Source organism: Maniola hyperantus, chromosome 8 (assembly GCF_902806685.2).
Source record: "Maniola hyperantus chromosome 8, iAphHyp1.2, whole genome shotgun sequence".
NCBI classification, from domain to species: Eukaryota; Metazoa; Arthropoda; class Insecta; order Lepidoptera; family Nymphalidae; genus Maniola; species Maniola hyperantus.
This window is the reverse complement of record NC_048543.1, coordinates 5187433-5210219: the sequence shown is the minus strand read 5'-3', so window position 1 is coordinate 5210219 and position 22787 is coordinate 5187433. Positions and strand designations below refer to the sequence as shown.

The window sequence follows — 22787 nt, the reverse complement described above, 5'->3', positions numbered from 1 at the left end:
TTTCGTGTGAAGAGTTTATTCTTGGCCCATTTTCAATAATATTTTTGTTAAACAGAAACACAAATAATTTAATACAATAATTGAGTTGTCTTAAATATCTATTTTCACATCCTTTTGGTCTCAAAAATCATAATGCATTACAAAAAAAATCGCGCTATTCATTAAGGGCAGTGCTACATGCTCAATATTTATCACGATATATTTGGATCGTGGTATGTATTTTAAATTTTAATATATTGAGCGTGTACTTTTGATATCAATCTACATTATGTACATATTCGCAAGTATTGAGCGTGTAGCATTGCACTATAGAAAACACCTTGCCATCACAAATTATATTACTTTCAGTATTGGCTACTAAAATAGTGTTAAATTAGTTACTGCAATTGATTTGATATTAGATATAGGTAAATAAGCGAAAGTCGAAAAATACATGCATACATCCATAATATCTGTACACGCACAACTCACTCGCAGGAAACAATATCACACAGTATTTTGTAAATAATGTATCTGTGTAAGTAGGGTATTGTTTTACTTCGACTCTCGTTAATTTATCTATACAGTTCCGAAGAACAATAAATAGATTAAAAAATTAAGTTAAAATTTATTGGTGTGCCAAATACTTATTTTAATATACAAAAAGGATTGATTTTAAATGTATAATCTTAAGAGCATGATTGTTTGTATCTATTACATTTTTACAAAAATATCTGATATGCTATCTTAGCCTGGTTGAAAGATGAGATGATAAAAATAATGTGGCAAGACTAAAAATTTTCCGACCCTACAAAAAAACCCTAAAACAAAAGTCCAAAAGACTTTGTACTAATGAAATATCACGGTTAAGATTAGGAATACCTGTGTGATTCACACCAAAGTTCACATTGTTTGCTAATAGATCTACAAGCTATTCGGAAGACTAAATTAATAAACATTTTTCTCATCTCTTCGCCGCTTTCTCATTTTTTCTTACCAGGCATGTGCACAATGAAATATATCACAGATGTACAGATATTTCAACAATCTTTAATTATTATTGCAATCATTTGTATCACTAAAAAGAAAATTTCTTATTATTGAAATAAAAAAAAGAGTACCGATAGATTACAGCTTGATGAATGTTGAACTGAACAAAAATTGCATCTGAAATGTGTGCCTCGAACTGTGGCCAAAACATATACTCTTCACGTGACATCCCAAATATCTAAAATCCCTAAGAGCTCAATATTTTATATTAATTTGAACACAAATGCTCTCATCATTAACACCCCTAAGCAGAGCAATGTTCACAATGCAAGCCATAACAAGATGAATTCATTGCTCCACTTTGTTAAATTAGTCACAGTTCCATATGACCTTTTCTGGTCAATCCTTTGCCACAATTCCATGGGGTTGACAGACACATTGTGTGATTTTAAAAATTCCTATTACCTAAGCAGTAATATGCTCAAAGGAACTGTAAAATATCTTCAATGTTTGACCGACCCATCATGTGGCGCCTAAAATTTAATTTGCATTAAATTTTTTCTTATACTGTGACTCTTGCCGCTTCAACTAAAAACATCTACGATCAGGCTAAAACAATGTATGACTTTGTTTGAGAAATATTTGGAAATCATATATTTTTATTCATTTTGATAAGACCCACATACTTTTTACAATTCCATTGCTTTAACCTAATCTCAGTAATTGTATAACCAGGTTTACACAATATTTGACTCTACTTGATAAATATTGGAAGAGGGTCACTATTATATATATTTTTTTCATTTTGATAAGACTTATTTCAAACATTGAAGTTGCTTTGTAAGCCATTGTTTAACCTGATCTCAATAAAGGAAGGCTTGTTATTATATCAACATTGTTTCAAGCGACCAGAAACAACACTGTTTATGCTGATTTGTAAAGTTTTTCAATATGTTACTTGAGCTAGACTTATACCTACCCATACACGGACTCATGTTAATGTTAAGTTTTGTGTAAAAATAAACCAGTGCTAGCTCAAGTGATAGTAATTATATGGGTAGGGTTCGCAAGTTGCACATGTCAAAAGTCTACCACAATTTATGTTAGGATCACTGACAAATTTAGATAGACTCTCACAAGTAGGATACTCAGATAAATATTTTACTTTTTAACAATCTTAGGAAACCACGCACAGAATCCAATATGGACAAAGAACGGAAGGTGCCTTTCGTAAGTCCCGATGTTTATTATATACACTTTAAAAAATTAACCCTTTTCAGGTTCAAGTCTTATATCACGATAAACTATATACACGCACATTTCGTTATAATAAATTCATTACACTTTTTACAAATAAGTTTTTGTTTTTGTGTCGTCTCGGGCGGCTCCGTCGGTTACTTGTCGGCGTCGTCGTCCGCGACGCGCGCCACATACAGCGCGGGGTCGATGACCTTGGGGATGGGCTTGATCTCCGTGCCCAGCTCCTGCTCGATGCGGTGCAGCGCGAAGCGGTCCTCGTAGGTGATGAGGTTGATGGCGATCCCGAGGTGGCCGAAGCGGCCCGAGCGTCCGATGCGGTGCAGGTAGGTCTCGGCCATACGCGGGAAGTCGAAGTTGATGACCACGTTGACGGCCTGCACGTCGATGCCGCGCGTGAACAGGTCCGAGCACACGAGGTTGCGGCACAGGCCGGCGCGGAAGTCGTGGAACACGCGGTTGCGGTGCGCCTGGGCCATGCGCGCGTGGATGTAGTAGCAGCAGTAGCCCAGCTCAGTGATCTTCTTGGCCAGCAGCTCCACACGCTGGGTCGAGTTGCAGAATATTATCGACTGATTGATTTGCAACTGGAAGCATATATTGTTCCAAATTAATATAATAACCATGGAAAGAACATTATGCCGCACTAGATGAACACTGACGCCGCGCCGGCTCCACACGTTGGCCCCAACGCTGCCAATGTCGCCAACGTTGGCGCCAACGTTCCCGATCCACACATTGGGCAAACAGTATTGGGGCCAACGTGTGGAACCGGCATCACCCTCCATAAATGTTGTTTAGCAATTGTAATAATTAGGTACGTATTTTGTCTTCTTTCGCGTGTCAAAATTTCACATGTTACTGAAATAAGAATTTTCTTCTTCTGTATGGCTCTTTGTACATAAGGATTTTACTACAGTTCGCAACAGGTCGACATGGCAATCGGGGTGGGGACGACCCACAGACCCACACAATCCCCGAGCCAACCCGGTGCGGGATAGCACGGGTGACGTGCGGGGTGTTCCCCCCACCTTATACCCCGGTTGCCATCTTGATCTGCCGCAAACTATACTTGGATTATTAATTTATTATTCAACTAGCGAACCGCCCCGGCTTCGCACGGGTAGCTTATTACAATTTTATTTTCATAGGGTCTCTAATTTTTTTGAAAATAAAATATGTCATAGGCATGACACTCAGGAATGATGTAACTTTCTATGGTGAAAGAATTTTCAAAATCAGTTCAGTGGTTCCAGAGATTACTTTCTACAAACAAACTTACTAACTTTACCTCTTTATAATATTAGTATAGATTATTAAAGTTCTCATTTTAGTCTATTTCAAAGTGAGGAACTAACACAAACACAATTGGACCCCCATTCCAAAATAAATCAAGCCACATTGCATAAATTTTAAGTAATTTTCTCAAAGTCAGTGGCTTGGTAATTTTGACAGAAATAGGTCCATTTTTATTTTAAACAAGTTTATGGGGGTTATCATGAATATTTATGTTATGAATATAACAAGGTGATATCATATCATACTGCATTAAAACTCATATTTATTATGATACAATTGACAAATCTAAATAATATGACTAGAAGAGAATATTTGTGTGTCTGTCTGTCTGCTAGCTTATTACAACCTATCCATTAAACTGATTTTGACGAAGATTGGTACAGCGATAGATTGCATGCTGGAAACATACATAGGCCACTTTTTTCCAAAAAATCAGTTCCTACAGGTGTTTAAAAAACCTGAATCCACATGGACAAAGTTGCAAGTATTACCTGTTTGGTACAGAGATAGCTTGCATCCCAGACAAATAAGGGGGCGTCCATAAATTACGTGAGGTGTTTTTTTAATTTTCTGTCCCTCCCTCCCCCCTGGTGAGATTTTATTCAACCCCCTCCCCCATCCCCCAATCTCACGATTTTTCAAAATGTGGGTTTCTTACGTAAACGCGTGGGATTGTTATTGTAAAAAGAAAAAAAAATTGCTTCGTGCTTTTATTTACGACTAGTTAAGACTAGTAATCAATATTGCTGAGAGTTATAACTTTACAATGGGGTCGATTCTCTTGTACACAATCTCTAAATTAAACTAAATTAACATGTCTAAATCTAGTGCTATCCTTTTCCGCAAGCAACATTATGAAAGGGATAGCAATAGATTTAGACGTGCCATTTTAGGTTAGTTTAAGAGATTGTGTACAACGGAATTAGCCACATTGAATACTTAAAACGTATTACGATTACGCTTAAGATTAAATCTTAAGCATGTACAATCTGGATTAAATGGACCAAAATAGTATATATTTTTTTTGTTTGTCAGAAAAAAATTGCATGAAATTTGCCGAAACCCCCCCCTCTCTCCAACGTAAGATTTGACTCGACCCCCTCCCCCCCTTAAACATCTCACGTAATTTATGGACGGGGCGTCCATAAATTACGTGATAAAAAGTAGCTTAGGGGGCATAAGCTACTTTTTATCTCGAAATATTGAAGAGTTCCATGGGATTTTTAAAAACCCAAATTCAAGTCACTGGTATCATCTAGAGTAAGTATATATTTTTTTCACCTTTGAAAAGAGTGTATTTAAACAATGCACTTTCTGTCTCTCCTGCACAAATGCATAGTACTGTGTAACACCCTTCAGTGTAAGCTCTTCCATGAGATTTATCTCATATGGCTCTTTTAAGTGCTTCTCCATAAACTGTTTGACACTCAATGGGAAGGTCGCCGAAAATAGAAGAATCTGACGCTCTTTTGGTAGTCTGAAATAAAATATATTCTTCACAAACCAGAATCTTACAAGTAAATAACGTGTTCTTGAAACTCTATAGTGACTAATAATAAAATCTTACACTTGGCGCTAATTCAGTCAAACAAAAATCTCTGAAGTAAACATATCACTCGCTTGCAGAAACAATGACACAACTCAAAAAATTCTAATTTTGAGTATAATATTATACAGAAATATTACCCTTTCAATGTAGTTTTTGCAGTAAAAACACTATATATATTTTATATTCCTAGGAGTTAAAACAAAAGCAGAACAACATAAATTGTTATTGCACATCTCTTGAGATGTACAAACCATGTAATAAAAAGCTCACTATTACGCAAAATGTGTTTCGGCAGTTTTAACATTATAATATAATATAGTACGCGACACATCGAGATAGCAATCGGGTTGGGGACGCCCTGCACACCCGCACATCCCTCGCGCTAACCCAGTGCGGGATAGCGCGGGCGACGTGCGTGCGGGGCGTCCCCCCGCCTCATGCCCCGAATGCCATCTTAATCTGTCGCGAACTATAGTTTGTCTCTTCAAGCACAACTTATTTCAAACTCAGGTGATCGGATAGCATTACATATAAGTAAAAAAAATATATACATAAGTGATTCCATATTACATTTTCAAAATAACTGTTATAATGACGTGATCGCAAAACAAATAGTGCAATCTGATTGCAACATGCCGGTTTGCACAGGTGGGAGTAAGAATTAAATACACAAGCCATCTGAGATCTGTGTATGTAGAATGTGCAGTCATATATACATATACAGTATGTGGCCGAAAGTGATGAACATCAGTCTTGAGAATGATATTTCATCTTTGTAGAGCCTTGTTTCGGTCCCTCATGCCATAATGACGCTTTGTCGGTTTCAACTACTGAGACAGTGCTCTACAAATCTGCTGTCTCCTTCTAACGTTTGATGTTCATCACTTTTGGCCGCGTACTGTACCTCACAGTCAGATTGGACAACTTGATCTGCAATCACTGTAGAGATAATTCAATAATTTGAATGGAGAAAAATATTTGAAAAAATAATGGTGAAAATTGGTGCAGGTGATGGTACAGGTGCAGAAAGCAGATTGAAATTGTATTTATTCTTACCGCGATATAACTGTGTCCAGCATGCCCTTAAAGTCCTGAGAAAGAAGTTTGTCTGCTTCATCAAGTACCAGCATCCGGCACTGGTCCATCTTTGCTACTTGTTTGTCCATGAGATCAATTATACGCCCTGGTGTGGCAATTATAACTTGAACTGAAACAATCAATCAATTAAAACATGAATAATGAGGAACAGTATCGCACAATTACAATATAATACAAAAAGAAAAGGTGACTGACTGATCTATCAACACACAGCTCAAACTACTGGACGGATCGGGCTGAAATTTGGCATCGGGCTATTATGACATAGGCATCTGCTAAGAAAGGATTTTTGAAAATGCAACCCCTAAGGGGGTGAATACCTGCCAAATTTCATGATTCTTGGTCAACGGGAAGTACCTTGTAGGTTTCTTGAAAAACCGACAGACAGACAGACAGACAAACAGACAACCAAGTGATCCTATAAGGGTTCCGTTTTTCCTTTTGAGGCACGGAACCCTAAAAACGCAACTAATAATTTATATGGGGATTCCCTGTTTATTATTGGTAGAACGTAGAACACCATATAGTTATACAGATAATGTTTCTATGACCATGTTTAGCCAATAAGGTTCATATTGTTATTATAAATATTAATGTTCTTAGAAGAGTTTGGCTGGTCGTCAGCCAGTGTACCTGCCTATTGTCAGATTCTCTCTTCTTTCATTGTCTAGTTTGGATTTCGTCAATACAAAACAAACGAATTGGATTGCCCACAGGCCACAGTAAAGCAATGCCTACACAACCAAAGCTAGTAAACGAAAATATGGAATCAACTATACAACATCATTCAGTAAGTAGTTTCTTTGCACCAGTTTTACTACCAAAAAGCAAAACAACCACCAACTTACCGTTTTGGTAAATGCGCATTATATCATCTCGCAAATTTGTGCCTCCTGTAGTTACCATAACACGAATGTCTGTGTGCTTGGCAAGTTCAATGCAGATTTGTGATGTTTGTAATGCCAACTCTCTAGTCGGCACCACGATTAAAGCTTGTATAACATCTTTTTTAGCATCAACCTTAAAAAAAGAGAAGGATAAGAAAAAGGAATGATGTGTGTGACAAACAATTACTAAGTAAATATTATATTCAGAAATGGTTTTATCACTTATCAACAAGTGAAGGGGAATCCAAATATTGTCATCATTTTGTTTTGAAAACATTAGCTTAGCTTAATTAAACTATACTAGCCCATCCACCCAGCTTTGTTCTGGTAAAAAAAACCGGCAAAGTGCGAGTCAGGCTCGCGCATTGAGGGTTCCGTACTACAGTCGTATTTTTTCGACATTTTGCACGATAATTCAAAAACTATGATGCATAAAAATAAACAAAAATCTGTTTTAGAATGGACAAGTGAAGACCTTTCATATGATACCCCACTTGATATCTATATACTTACTTCGAAAATTGAAAATACTTATTATTAGTTCATGACCACAATTAATTTTTTTTATGTGTGATCTAACCCTAAATTCACGGTTTTCAAATTTTTCCCCAAATGTCAGCTATAAGATCTACCTACCTGCCAAATTTCATGATTCTAGATCAACGGGATGTACCCTGTAGGTTTCTTGACAGACAGACAGACAGACAACAAAGTGGTCCTATAAGGGTTCCGTTTTTCCTTTTGAGGTACGGAACCCTAAAAATATATAACGTGCAAAAGTTGAAATGACTCCACGCACCATTTCAACTTATTGTGTCAAATTTCATGTCAAAAGTAAGATTTTAGTCATTATTTTAAAGGTGAACCATACATTTGTATGGACTATACCTATATAATATACAGCCTATGTAACTTCTGGATATGGTAGCTTTCTAATGTTGAAACAATCACTAAAATCAGTTTAGTAGTATTAGTTTATTGATCACAAACAAACCTTTCCTGTTTATAAAATGAATAATATGTGATATATATGATTACATAAACATTCATCATCATCATCATCATCATCATCAACAACAACATCAATAAATGATTATATAAACATTCTGTGTTACTACATAACTGTTTCATTAGACAATGTATCTAAGATCTGTTGCTGTCACTTTTTTACAATATGAACGAAAATGTGACAACAGATTTACTTAAACACTGTTTAGTTTTGTAGTAACACTGAGAATTTTTATTATACACACTATATGCCACAATATCATTAGCATTTTATCCAGTTTAGCAAATTGTGATGAATACCTCAAGCAAAGATAGTATAAGCAAAGTTATCATCAATACACAGTATTCGCAAAATTACTGAACATAACTTAGATTTAATTTTAATATCTAGTTTTATTGTACCTGTTCTAAGACTGGAATACAGTAAGCGCCTGTCTTGCCAGTTCCATTCTTGGCTCTTGCTAGTACGTCTTTACCACTAAGCGCAATGGGAATAGATGCTTCCTGAATAGGGGATGGCTTTTCCCATCCCTTTTCAAATATTCCCATCAATATTTCTCTTTTTAGACAAAATTCTTCAAACTCATTACCTCTTGTGTCAGTGACATCCTAAATAACAAATTCATAAAATCTTTAGTTGGAGCCAATAAAATAATAGCAAGTATGTGTATTGTAGGTAGGCACTTCATTGACTTACACTGGTTTTGATTCTTCTGTCTTTGGGGGGTAGTTTTAATTTCGCTTTCCACCCAATGTCGTCTACAGTTTTATCAACATCTCTGCAAATTGACAATTCTAATTAGAGAAAGTCTACACAATACAAAAACAAAGGAAACAGTAGTACACTTACCCTTTTTGACTGCTTATGTTTCCGACGTGATTACTTGAACTAATTCTATTTTCGGTCATCATTTTTGCCAAATATGCCCACTAGGGGTGACTAAAATTAGAAACTTATCACAAGTATTTATTAAAGTCCAACACTAAACAATTTTCACAATAAGTCACTTTTAAATACATATGCTACGTTAAAGTTTATCACGTCCACTAACTTAGCAGGATATATCTGAAACAAAATAACAAAGAGCTGTTAATAATTTAATCAATTCCCTCTGGCGAGTAGAGAATAGAGATTACGAGACGCGTCAACAAGCAATATAATCTATACATAAACTACTCTGCTGAACTAGAATACAAAATATAAAAACAATGTAATTGTAACGGTTTACCGTAACTAAAACGCCTACCGTTAAGATATGGCCGCAAATAATAATTTTTAATCATTAAATTTGAAGACAAGCAATCGATTGCGACGATTAGAAAAGATGAAATTTTTAAACGAATTTCTATTTTTAATATGGCCGACCTACAGTGTATTTGAATGAAGACTTTGTATAATACGTAGAATTGAAGTTTGTTGATACATATGTAAGTAATTAATCATAGAAGGTATAATTAATATTTTAATAATAATAAATTAGAAAATTCACCTTGATAAAACTTTATAAAAGACGACGACACTCGATACTCGAAGACGACATCACAAAAGTAACAGTAGTTGTGTTGCCATGTCATATTTTGAATTTTCTTGAAAAGTCAAAACAACCAACAATACAGTCAAGGTGAGTAACATTTGTAGCTCAGAACCTGCGGGGCGATTGTCTAAAACCTGCATCAATCATTATTACAATCTCAATTGTTCTGATTGGCTGAATTTGTGTGATTCTGTTGCAACAATGCATTGTGGCCAATAGTGAGCGAGCATTAACCAATCAGAGATGATTGCGATCGTGACATTGTAGCTGTCTAACAACCGCGGTAGGGCCACAGATTTGTATGTATTGTAGGTAGTAATATTTCAGTAGGAACGGGTAACATTGGTTTATCAGCGAGGATTTTGTATTTTAGGATAGTTACCATTCAAAAGTTTAGCTTTTAAAGTGTATGGAAAAGCTCTGAAGAGTAATAAAGACAAATAAATACACTTTTTTTTAAGTTTTTTTGTCTCTTTGCGATAGTTAGTTTAGCTTTTATTATTTGGCACAGTTGTTATCTATGCCCAACAAACCTCTGTGATAGTAATTTCTTGTGAATATAAAGAGTTATTATTTAACGTTTTCTGTTTAAAAGTGTTGAACACAGATATTATACGTGTTGAAGGTGTGTAGATGTAAATAAGTACCCTTATTATAAATGCGAAAGTGTGTTTGTTTGTTGGTTTGTCCTTCAATCACGTCGCAACGGTGCAACGGATTGTGATTTTTTGCATGGGTATAGATAAAGACCTGGAGAGTGACATAGGCTAAGAAAATCAAAGAGTTCCCACGGGATTTTTAAAAAACCTAATTCCACGCGGACGAAGTCGCGGGCAACAGCTAGTAGAGTAATAAAGCTAGATACAGGAACGTTTGCTTTCTCATTCACACTAAAAAGAGAGCACAGATAAAGTCACTAATGTGATAAACAGAGACGCAGCTAACCTATTTTTTGTCCCTTATCGTGTAACCGTTCAAGGACTACAACTTTAGTTGCAAAATAAACTTTGAGAAATCGTGGCGTCATTGTATTTCTCATTAGTTATTTACTTGTTTTCACATAAAAATCGTTTAATAGAAATATTGTTGATCGGTTAATACAAATACTGACTACTAAACAATGGTAATAATTGTCGTGTTATTCATCGTTACGTCGTGCTATCGCTATCTCATACGCGGTCACACAGTACTTTAATCTAGCTTTTTTACTCAATCTACGGCCCCAAACAACTGCCCTGAGTCGAGTGATCTGTGACGCCTATGGTCATAACTGATTTCTGGACGGATTTCTGGTCATAACCACAGGCACAGAGTACCTAGGTACTTTTACAGGACCCCGACCACAGGTCATAATTAGTCATAACCTAATATAATCCTACTCTATGGTCATAACTCATAAACCATAAACTCATATTGATACAAAGAATAAGAAAATAAGAATTTCTAAGTACTACTTCGTGTTGTAATTGTATTGATAATCTGTTTTTGAAAGTTTTTATTTTATTTTTCAATAAAGTTTTGATATTTTTTCTAATTTCCTTTGTTGCAATCATTATTTAATTATACTTTTAATAAATTGTTAAAATGTAAGTACGTCTACTAGTTTCTTTCGATGTAGTACAAAAAATACGTTAATATTTTCTGTTTCCGTGTTTGTACTTTTTTATTATCTTTTGCATTTCATAAAACATCATCGACACATCGTCGGCTCATTACTGGACACGGGCCACGGGGTTCCTCTAAGAATGAGAAGGGATTAGCCGTTGGCCAAGTGCGGCTTGGCAGACTTCACACGCCTTTGAAAACGTTATAGAGAACTATCGGGCATTCAGGTTTCCTCACGATGCTTTCTTTCACCGATAAACTAAGTGATACTTAAGTGCTTAAAAGCACGCACATGATTCAGAATACACCATAATACAGGACATAAATCATAACTTCGAAAAGTTAGAGGTCCAACCCCAAACCTCCGTAGCCGACATCACTAGTTTATCACACCAGACTGCCATCACAAAACGCGAACACAATAATGCCAAAACAATAATTTGTTATCAATTTTTCATATAGGACTACTTACTGGAAGTCACAGGACAGAAAATATTGTGAATTTTGTAAGTGCTGGTTTGCAGACAATAAAGTTGTATGTATTTCTGTCTAACTAAATAAATCTATTTAGATACAAACTGTACAATAGTTAATGCTGTTTTTATTTCCAGTCTATATCTTTCCATGAAAATGGGAAAAGACATAAAGAAAATGTTAAAAAGCACATATCACAGCTTAGTAAAAAAAGTGCAAAAGAATTCAAGAAACAGGAGAAGATTGAAGATGATATGAAGAAGATGGAAGCAGCAGCTATGAGTGCTTATCTGAAGGATGTTCAGAATAATGCTGACCTCACATCTCAAGTAACTAATAAATTTTATATTGATATTACAATGAGAAAATGATAGTCCTATCCATGTCTTGTCAACAACACTACTGGATGCCACCACTGGGTAACCACCACTGACTTTAGTTGTTTCATTTAACGTAGAGTCTTACCAGTCAGCGGTATTGTTGTTACCAAATAACTGGCCAAGTGCGAGTCCGACTCGCGCACCGAGGGTTCCGTACTACCGTCGTATTTTTTCGACATTTTGCTCTAAAAATCAAAAACTAATATGCGTAAAAATAAATAAAAATCTGTTTTAGAATGTAAAAAATTGAAAATACTAATAATTAATTATTCACGAACACATTTTAAGTTTTTTGTGATGGTTCCAGAAAATCACGTTGATCCGTTGTGACGTAATTGAAGGACAAACCAACAGAGACCTTTAAACTAACAAACAAACACACTTTCGCATTTAAAATATGGGTAGTGATATACAAGTTTTTGCATTGCCGAACTAACCATACCTGATTACAGCTAAGTTGCAATATGGGCACAGGATCTCTAAGGGTGAAATATATAGAGCGCACTCTGACTTTGCTTAGACTTAAGACAGAGTTAAAACGAGACAGATATATATCTCTCACATAAATCTGTCTTGTTTTAACTGAATCTTAAGTCTGAGCAAAGTCAAAGTGCACTCTATAGATCTCAGCCTAAGACTCAAAAAGTTATATACAGTAGAAACTCGATTATCTGGCCCTCGCCTCGGTTATACGGATTGGCGATTATCCGGACTACCAACTGAAAATTATTCGGCCAAGTGCGAGTCAGACCGCGCGCACCGAGGGTTCCATACTCGGGTATTTTTTCCGCCATTTTGTACGAATCAAAAACTATTATGCATAAAAAATCTGTTTAGAATGTACAGGCAAAGCCATTTCATATGATATCCCAGTTGGTATAGTTATCATACTTTGAAAATTGAAAATACTATTATATTGAACTGCATAATATGCACAAAACCCGCTTTTCTTCATACATTCGATTATCCGGATTTTCGATTATCCGAATCCCTAACGACAAAAATTAGTCCGGTCATTCGAGTTTCCACTGTATTTAATAGCAGTTTTGTATTAAACTTCACAGAGTATCAACGAGATGCTTGGTAACTCTGGAACTACAAGTAAAGATATAGTAGTATCACCTGACACTGCAAGAGAAACTCCTGTTTGGCAAGAAATCAAGAATGATGATGGGAACATATACTACTGGAATACCAACACCAATGGTAAATCTTCCCTGCGTTTTCTTTATTTAACACGTTTTTATTTTTCAAATTAGTTTGAAGCCATACTTATATAAAGCAAGTTATAGTGAGTTATAAGGCCCGCAAATTGCTATTGCACTGGAACCATGTCTCATTAACATCGAAATGACGTCATTTTAACGTCAGACGAAATAAAAATATACCATTAGCTCGAAACTTCAGTCTAGTGCTGACTGCACTAAAATGACGACTAGCAATTTGCGGGATTTATATCAATTTTGCAGCAAAAAGTGATATGTAACTTAATAGCATTATGAAGCTAACTTCTTTTTATAAATTGTTGATGAATGCTTTGTTTCATATAAGTTTTGTGTACCTACTTATTGTGCTTTTAGAGACCACATGGGATCCTCCAGATAATTACATATCTTTGGCACAACAAGAAGAAAAAAAACTTAAAGCAAAAGAGGAACAAAAAAAGGAAAAACAGTTAAAGTAATATACACATTGTAATATGATTAATAAGTTATCTATATTTTATACATAGAATTACATACCTCTTTGGAATGCTCTTCTTACTAAGAAGAAATAACAGTTTTAAGCCAAGTGTCTATTAGCAAGAAAGGCTAGCAGGCAGACAAACAGACACACTAAATGCTAAAGTATGTCTGTCTGTCTGTCTGTCTGCCTGCTAACCTTTCTTCCTAATAGACACTTGGCTTAAGATTGATATTTTTCAGAAAACAGAAACATAAAGAGGCTACGATGGAAGTGAAAGCTCACGTGGCGCGCGAGAGCATGAGAGAGTTGGCCGTAGTCAAGGATAAGCCACCTCCGGTCAAGATGGATGTGACCTTCGGCCCGGCGCCTTGTGTCAAGCCTTATGGGACATGGAAAGCGGTTGTCAGAGAGTATGGTTGTTTTATTAAAATTTGTGTTATAATAGTAACTAGCTTATGTTCGCGACTTGGTCCGTGTGGACTATACAAATTTCAAACTCCAATTTCACCCCCTTGGGGGTTGAGTTTTCAAAAATCCTTTCTTAGCGGATGCCTACGTCATAATAGCTATCTGCATGCCAAATTTCAGCCCGATCCGTCCAGTAGTTTGAGATGTGCGTTGATAAATCAGTCAGTCGTTATATATTTAGACTAGCTGATGCCCGCGGCTTTGTCCGCGTGGATTTACGTTTTTCAAAATGAACTCTTTGATTTTCCGGGATAAAAAGTAGCCTATGTGTTAATCTAGGGTATAATCTATCTCCATTCCAAATTTCATCCAAATCCGTTCAGCCGTTTTTGCGTGATTGAGTAACAAACATCCACACTTTCACAATTATAATATTACATATTAGGATATTAGCATTAGGATTACAGTACATCTGCCTTTAGAATGTCATTTCGGCTTTGTAGAGCGTTGTCTCTGTCACTCATATCTATATGACGTTTTGTCGTCCTCAACGCCAGAGCCAACAATGCTCTACAAAACTGCTGTCACCTTCTGTACATTATTTTGTACGTATGTACTGTAATGGGCTGATTACACCTACCGAGTAGTGAAGCGAGACAGTAAAATGTTACTCGGCCGAGACAGTGCTGTGGTGAAATTGCGGCGAAATTGCACTCTTTAAAGTGTTTATACAAACCGAGTACTCGGCCGAGGACACTGACTCGCCACTGTACTCGTTAGGTGTAATCAACCCATAACAGTTTTATTAATGGACGCCCATACAAATTCCATTTTACAGTGGTGAGTTCCACTAAATCGTTAACCTTTAATATGACCTATTTCTAAGTTAATTTATGATTGCATGCATCTTTTGGGGCAAAAGATTTGTACTTTAAATTTATACACATAATTATAATTAATAATTTATATACATATTACATATAATGCGTAAAAATGACTCCTCACGCGCCATTTTAAATTTTTGTGTCAAATTTCATGTCAAAAGTACGACTTTGGTCCTTATTTTAAAGGGGAACCGTACTTTTTACATGACAGTTGACCCATAGAGTTAAAATGGTGCGTGAGGAGTCATTTTTTACGGACCATACCCATCTGTGATAACCTAGTGGTTAGGACATCCGCCTTCTAATCGGAGGTCGGGGGTTCGATCCCGGGCACGCACCTCTGACTTTTTGTAGTTATGTGCATAAGTAATTAAATATCACTTGCTTTGCGGTGAAGGAAAACATCGTGATTAAACCTGTATGCCCGAGATTTCTCCATAATGTTCACAAAGGTTTGTGAAGTTTACCAGTCTGCACATGGCCAGAACCCTTCTCACTCTGGGAGGAGACCCGTGCTCTGTAGTGAGCCGGCGATGGGTTGATCCGTCAAATGTCTTACATTATCAAATTGTGTTGTCACTCTAATAGGAAAGGACACACTCCCATTTAGCGCTATCTCCATAGGCTCGTTTTTGGCGTCTCAGTGCACAATCATGTTTAAATAGCATGTCTCGGGGCCACGCTAGTTGCACATCTGCAGGCATGATTCCTTGCTCGTTGTGAGAGCAAGTGATCCAGAATTCCCAATTTTACTCTATTTGTATAGATGTGCAGTCGTCGGTTGTAGGCTTAGAATGTATGTCTTTGTTTGTTCGTCCCTTATGCGCATTAATTTCAGGCCGGAACATAAGATCGACTTGCAATTACCGAAATCCGAGAAAGAAATAATTCCTCCCCCCGTTGTGATGGAGCCAGAGACTATCGTGTTCAAAGAGAAGCGCATCGAGTCCCTCGGCGACGGACCCGTGGAGTTCAAGAAGAGAAAGTTTAATAATCCTAAGCGAAATATGAGACAAAAACTAGATGATGATTAAAAATTTATTAATTAATAGGTTTTTTTAAATATCTACCTGTATCTTTATTATTAAAGGCAACAAGAACAACATGTAGCATGAGAATGTGCACCGCCCACCCTCTACTATACATGTAGGAAAATTACACAATAGGAATGCACCACTACCACAAAAATCTAAATCGTGCTCAAAGTAGGCACATTTCACTCCAACACACACAGGAGTATCCGCAGGAGATGTATACAAGTTAGGCCTTGACTGCAATCTCACCTGGTGGTGATGCAGGCTAACCTGGAAGGAGTTTGGCAGTTTTTATTTTAATCCCATGCCCCTTTGGTTTCTATACGGCATCGTACCGGAACGTCCCGTGGCGGCACGGATTTGCTGTTAGGGTTGGAACTAGCCACAGCCGAAGCCTCCCACCAGACCAGACCAGACATTTAGAAATTATAAAATTCCAAGCCCCATGCCAGGAACCGAACCTGGGACCTCCCACTTGATTAGTATTTTAAAAACAACTAAATTGTTTTATTATGTTATCAGTGTCTTCAAGACTGTATTTAATCTGTAAAACTCTCCTCTCGCTCTCTCTTCACCTCACCTGAAAATAAACGGACGTGTTTTGCAGCTCCTCCACTTTTAATTTAACAATCCCAATAAATCCCTGGATTGGAGCAACGTAATGCAGAACTACGAGGTCGAATTGTAGGCGAACCCGAAACGCCTGCAATCATAAACACCACTAATAAGACCACAACGCTTAACACTGCGTCAGGGAGGTCGTCCTTGTAGTCATGATTGCATTGTATTCTACAATCCTACTCAGTAGGTACTCATGTTTAGCAGTGAAAAGGTGGACGGTGCATATCGCATGGTGACGTTGTACCATACCTACAGATTTTGTCTGGTTTGGGGGATCATGGCCATGGGCTCCCGCAAAGTGACGCCTACTTCAATGCGACATTTTATTTCTGTGTAGGTTTTATTTTATTCAGATACAAGTTAGCCCTTGACTGCAATCTCACCTCGTGGTAAGTGACGATGCAGTCTAAGATGGAAGCGGGCTAACCTGGGAGAGGTATGGCAGTTTTTGCCCACCCATGCCCCTTTGGTTTTACACGGCATCGTACCGGAACGCTAAATTTCTCACGGCTTTGCCGGTAGGGTGATAACTAGCCACGGCCTCCCACCAGATCTGACCAGAAATTTAGAAATTATAAAATTCCAAATCCTGCCAGGAATCGAACCCGGGACCTCCCAGCCCACTAATAAGACCACAACGCTTATCACTGTGGCTCTAGGGAGATGTGTAGGTACACGTAATCGTTCGGAAGACAACTCTGTGCGGTATTTTGAGTAGGTATTCTAGATAGATAAATATATAACATTGTATAATTATACAGTAGATATTTTACTTTCGATCAGCCCGTGATATAACTAGGGGTCATGCCTGAAAACCAGCGCTGCAGTCGACTGACTGAGACATCAAGCTGAGGTAGTAGCGCCCAGTTCAGCCAACTTAGATACCTAAAGATTTAATTTCAATTTCAATTTTCATTTATTGCATAACTCATTACATCATATTGATCTTTTATCGTTTTGTATTTTATGTCTTTTTTCTTGTACCTTTATTTGTATTTAAATTTATTATTAATCATCTAGTTAGTGTAAGTGGCACTGCCGTTCTAATTAGATATAAAATAAATAAAATAAATAAATAAATAAAATAAATATTAAGCATGTACAAAGTATTATGGATACCCAGTTTGGGTGTCGCAATTTGGTCCTTAGACCTTGGTAGGGAGACCGATATTATTATTTATTTTTATGTTCGTCGTTTAGGAAATCATTTACGGCATAGTAGCCCTTTTCTAATAAAAAGTTTTTTAATATTTTGTTGAATTTATTTTCATTGTTTATGTTACGAATTTAAGAAGTGGGTACCTGGGTATAGCTCTATCTTTGTTTTTTTTGGTGGTTTGGCTGAATTAAGAACATTTATTTACCCATAAAAATGTGTTGGTGAAACACCGTATTGATACTAAAGACATCTATAGCGCGGTATTAATATTGGCCTCAATAACATGAATATGGATAATCATTAGGTTAGTGAATTACTGAGGTTACTTGGTTGGATAAGATGGGTCGGAATACTAATTAGAAGGTGTGTAGTGTGTACTTTAAATAATATGAAGGTAATTTCTATTAGGTACCTACTTATACAATAAGCGGTGATAGCGTTGTGGTTAAGTTAAGACGTCGGCCTTCTATTCGGGAGGTCGGAGGTCGGAGGTTCGATCCCGAGCTCCTCTAACTTTATGTTTGTTTTATCCAATTAAATATCACTTGCTTTAACGATGAATTAAAACATCGTGAGAAAACCGGGCATGCACCTGAGAGTTCTCCATAATGTTCTCAAAGGTGTGTAAAGTCTGCCCATTCGCACTAAGCCAGCATAGTGGACTATTGACTAAGGCCAAACCCTCACTCTCACTTCTCACTATGAGAGGAGACGTTCCCAGTAGTGAACCGGCGAATAGATTGATCATGATGATGATGATGACTATTACCACGGAGGAGAGAAATTATTTTTCTAGTCCGTGCCTACTTACCTATTTCTTAGATAGGATAGATAGTTTAGATAATTTATCTCTATGCTATTGAGTATCATAAACCTAGAATTATTTTAAAGTGCCTAAGTTAGATACCTACCTATTTAAGTCGTCATCGTCCGACAGACATTCACTGCTGGACATACTTAGGTCACTTGTAGGCATTTCCACACTTGCGTGGTCTTGGATCCAGCGGCTCCCATCCCAGCTCCCTGCGACTGGTTTGATGTCCACCTATAGTGGTTTGCCATTTGTACTTTACTTAGGTACTGATACTTAATAATTATACTTGACCTTCATTTAACTTATGTAAAGGTGCTTCAAGTTAAGTGAAGTCATCCGTCTTCATTCAAAGCAGCTAATTAGGTACCTATTCAAGATGCCTTGGGTGAATCACTTGTTAGGTAGGTGTCTACCTACCTACTAAACGAAAAATAGTACCTACATAGTAATAATGAATACGTAAGGAATTATATTGTGTGATTACTTACTTAGTTTGGTAAAAAGGAAGTTCATATAGGACTGATATTTATAGTAACTACTTACGGCGAACATCATACTTGCTAGGTACATCTTGTATCTACCTAATATTATAAATACCTACTCTTTTTCAATAAGTTAAGTATCTACACACGACGATACAAAATTCTAATCACGATTTCGTGAGCTATTTGTATCTACTTAGGTACCAAGTAAGTTTAATTTTTTACTTAGATTTTTTGCTACGTCCAAGATCTTAGATCCTAGATCTTAGAGACGACCTACTTCGACTAAGTATTAGGTGCCTAAGTAGTTAGGTACCACTTCCTGCCTAGGTACATCTACCTACTGATTTATTTAATTAGGTAGTCAGGATTGTAATTTATCATATTTATAATTTGTTTATGATAGTGTTTTTACTACACCATACACTTCAAGATCGGAATTGCGGAATCGGCAGGAGCGTCGGGTGCGATACCAGGAGACGCAGATTCGAATCCTGCCGGTTCCGCAATATTCAATATGTATTTATCTAAAAATTATTTGTAACTAGATGATACCCGCGACTTCGTCTGCGTAGATTTAGGTTTTTAAAAATCTTGTGGGAACTCTTTGAATTTTCGGGATAGGTATAAAGTGGCCTATGTCCTTTCCCGGGACCTATCTCTGTACCAAATTTCATCAAAATCGGTTAAACAGATGAGCCATGAAAGGCTAGCAGACAGACAGACAGACACACTTTCGCATTTATAATATTAGTATGGATTTATCACATTTATCCAGCAGAATCGGCTATGCGATAAGACCAGTCCCGTTCTACCATAAAATAGTCGCGGGCTAGTGTTTAAAGTTATCGTAGGTATAAGTAGATCACATACTTAGAAGCATTTGTTATTTTTTGTACCTTTTTTGCTGCTTTTTTGTCAACACATAGGTAGGTACTAGGTAGGTACTTACCTGCTGCTATAAATCTCCTAAAACGCGTAGGTACTTGCATCTATTGTTACGTACAGTGATCCGGGTGTAAATATGGAGATGATGGTACTCTTAACGTCTTTAATGCGACATTGTGAATATCATTTATGTCTGATATCATTGAACATCGCAGTCCGTGTGGTGATTAGCTTTTCCGAGCACGGACGGGACATTGTTCTTCGAACACCTATATAAGATTGGGAAGCGTCCGGAGCTGCATTAGAGTCACAGCTGTTGACAACAATCCCGTCTAGACCTAGAGCCTCTAGATTTGGCCTTGTTGCGAAATTTTCGGATTATTTTATCATTCACCATGTACAAACTGGTAAGATTATTACTTTCTTAGCCTATAATTACTAAGTATATAATCCGCGATTCACCCACACGTCAAACTGCATTCAAAGGTTTTCTAAAATTCGCTTGTCTCACCCGGGAATCGAACCAGCTAAAAATTAAATTAAACCCGCTATTTTACTTTACTAGTCGATACAGTCAATGTTAAACATAAAATTTCTCCAACAACATTAGGTCTGTCGTACAAGATTGCTAATTATTTCTAAGTAGGTACCTTACCTTGTACCTAAGACTTTAGACAAGAAAATCGTTTAATGGTAGAATACCTAATTATTTAATGCTATGCACATTCCCTTCTTATGAAAAGTACGAGGCGTTCTGACGAAAAGTTAAAAGTGGAATGTTTAACTTTGTTTGCGGACAGTAAGTTTTGAAATTTGAACGAACATTTTGAACATTTTTATCGATTTTGTTTTGTTAAAAAATCTGTTGCAAGTGAACAGTTCTAGATAATGTTGATTAAAGAACTTGTATACTAAATATCCGATTTTATGGAAATTTTGTACGACAGACGAATGTTTCTTGGAGAATTTTTTTCTTTAACATTGACTCTATCGACATGTGGATTAAAATAGCGAGTGTAATTTTTTTTGTTTTTTAGCTGCTTCGATTTTAAGAAAATCTTTGAATGCAGTTTTGCTTCTTTTTAAAAGTAAGAGAAAGTTTTCTTTGGGTGTAATGATCTAACTTCAGGCTTTAAGGTTATTCCCCTGGAGGACCCACACTTTTTTTCCACTCTGTATAAAATAATCCCTGGGTCTCTCAGTCTCTTTCGATTCCGAATACTTAAATGATTATTGATTTTGACCTCAGGTCAATGAATCTAATTTTAAAAACCTCAAACCTCAATAGCTCAACGACTGAAATCCGCAAGGTCGGCGAGGCGGTTGAAACCCCACCCGTTGGCCAATTTTCTTTTATTTTCGAAAAATCTTGTTGACAGTTGTTGCTGCTCGTCGCCGCCGTGCTGCTGGTAGCCCCGGCGCTCGCCAAGCCACAAGTGCTTTACGACTACGGCTATTACGCGCCCGCCTACGTCTCCTCCTACAGTGTGCCCCTCGCGTACTCCTACCCCTACGCCTACGCTTACTCTTACCCCTTAGCCTACTACTAGACATATAAAAATACGGCACAAGTAAGTACTTGTAATTTGTTACAATGTGTTAGTGAGACTTCATCATTCATCATAACTGCTAATTTGATTGTACTTAGAACGTTACTAAATTAAATTAATGGGTCTCAAAGTATCTTAGTAGCTATTTTTTCCATGAGGGACACTGTGAAAAGCATAGGACTATATTTAGAGAGATCGTGTTCAACAGAATTAGCACCATTGTGATATTCCGCCATATTTAAAATATAAACTTAGGTAGTCATTTATCTTACTTATTAATAAAAAATACTGCTTCCTACTTTACTTAGGTACATAGGTAATAGCATGGTAATAAGTATTCCTCGTGTGTAAACAAAGATATACCTAAGTCATGAGATAAGAGGAGCAGTGCAGTTTATTAGTAAAAGCCACTAGAGATAGTGAGTGGTCTTCCAGGTCATGAATCTACCAGTAGGTACCTTATTTTTATATCTTAAAACACGTGTGCAAAGCGTAAAAGTGAGTAAAAAGGTTGCAGATGTTGGTGAAAGTAGGTAGGTACCTAGGTAACAGTTTACCTACAAATGTAAAACCTACCTGTACCTAAGTGTAAAATTTTGTATTATGTTCATCATTAATTTATATCCATTGATAAATTAATTATATTTCACGGCCAAGACGATGTTTAAAAATTGTTTTAATGACAATAAAATATATAATATATTATAATTACTATAGGATTTTATTTAGAATTATCAGATCCAAATATTGTATAGGTACACGCAATCTCTAAAGACCGATTCACATTTTCTGCGAAATGTTACCTAACTGTTTATGGCAGCAAAGTGCCGCTAATTTATGTGGCGTCCTTACCTGCGAGGCGACAGCAGTCGTTGATAAACCGTCTGTCGTTCCTTGTCCACGGCTCCCAACACCATCACTTTTTCTGTTCACTTATTAAGTAGGAACCTATATTGACAACTTGCAATTTGCCTGGCACTCTAAGAGTCCAGATCGGGCGAAATGATGTGTTGGATATACCTACTTATTAGTACGATTTACTTATTATCTACTCTATACAATTTTCCATACCTTAATCGCATTTATATTATCACACCTATTTTAAAAGTTTATGCCATAAGTCGTCACTGGTCAGGCGAGCTAAGATCAGTAAGGCCATCATTAGTAAATCTATGTAAAGCTTTACCATGAGTTTGCACC

The 22787-nt window shown here is 36.8% G+C and overlaps 2 protein-coding genes across 2 annotated transcripts; one reads left to right on the top strand and one right to left on the bottom strand.

The window, feature by feature from the left end:
* On the bottom strand, positions 1–9684 carry me31B (ATP-dependent RNA helicase me31b). The gene is made up of 8 exons (XM_034971345.2): positions 9558–9684; positions 8918–9133; positions 8765–8846; positions 8470–8676; positions 7021–7192; positions 6131–6281; positions 4807–5002; positions 1–2813 (listed from the first exon to the last, which is right to left on the bottom strand). Exons 2-8 carry the CDS (start codon positions 8977–8979, stop codon positions 2364–2366), a joined length of 1320 nt encoding a protein of 439 aa, XP_034827236.1. The 5' UTR covers positions 8980–9133; positions 9558–9684; the 3' UTR covers positions 1–2363.
* A 1347-nt stretch (positions 9685–11031) lies between these two features.
* Positions 11032–21720, top strand: LOC117984703 (WW domain-binding protein 4). Its single transcript, XM_034971348.2, has 8 exons — positions 11032–11188; positions 11670–11742; positions 11819–12010; positions 13126–13267; positions 13642–13741; positions 13987–14157; positions 15878–16032; positions 21415–21720. Coding segments are annotated over exons 1-8 (1008 nt in total). The 5' UTR covers positions 11032–11186; the 3' UTR covers positions 21588–21720.
* Positions 21721–22787: the final 1067 nt, after the last annotated feature.

Coding starts and splice junctions, on each gene's coding strand:
- me31B (XM_034971345.2), bottom strand. CDS start 8,979: ATGATGACCGAAAATAGAATTAGTTCAAGTAATCACGTCGGAAACATA. Junction 7,193..8,469: donor GTATTCCAGTCTTAGAACAG/GTACAATAAAAC, acceptor TCTTTTTTTAAG/GTTGATGCTAAAAAAGATGT. Junction 6,282..7,020: donor AATGCGCATTTACCAAAACG/GTAAGTTGGTGG, acceptor TGATTGTTTCAG/TTCAAGTTATAATTGCCACA.
- LOC117984703 (XM_034971348.2), top strand. Junction 12,011..13,125: donor ATGCTGACCTCACATCTCAA/GTAACTAATAAA, acceptor TAAACTTCACAG/AGTATCAACGAGATGCTTGG. Junction 13,268..13,641: donor CTGGAATACCAACACCAATG/GTAAATCTTCCC, acceptor TTGTGCTTTTAG/AGACCACATGGGATCCTCCA.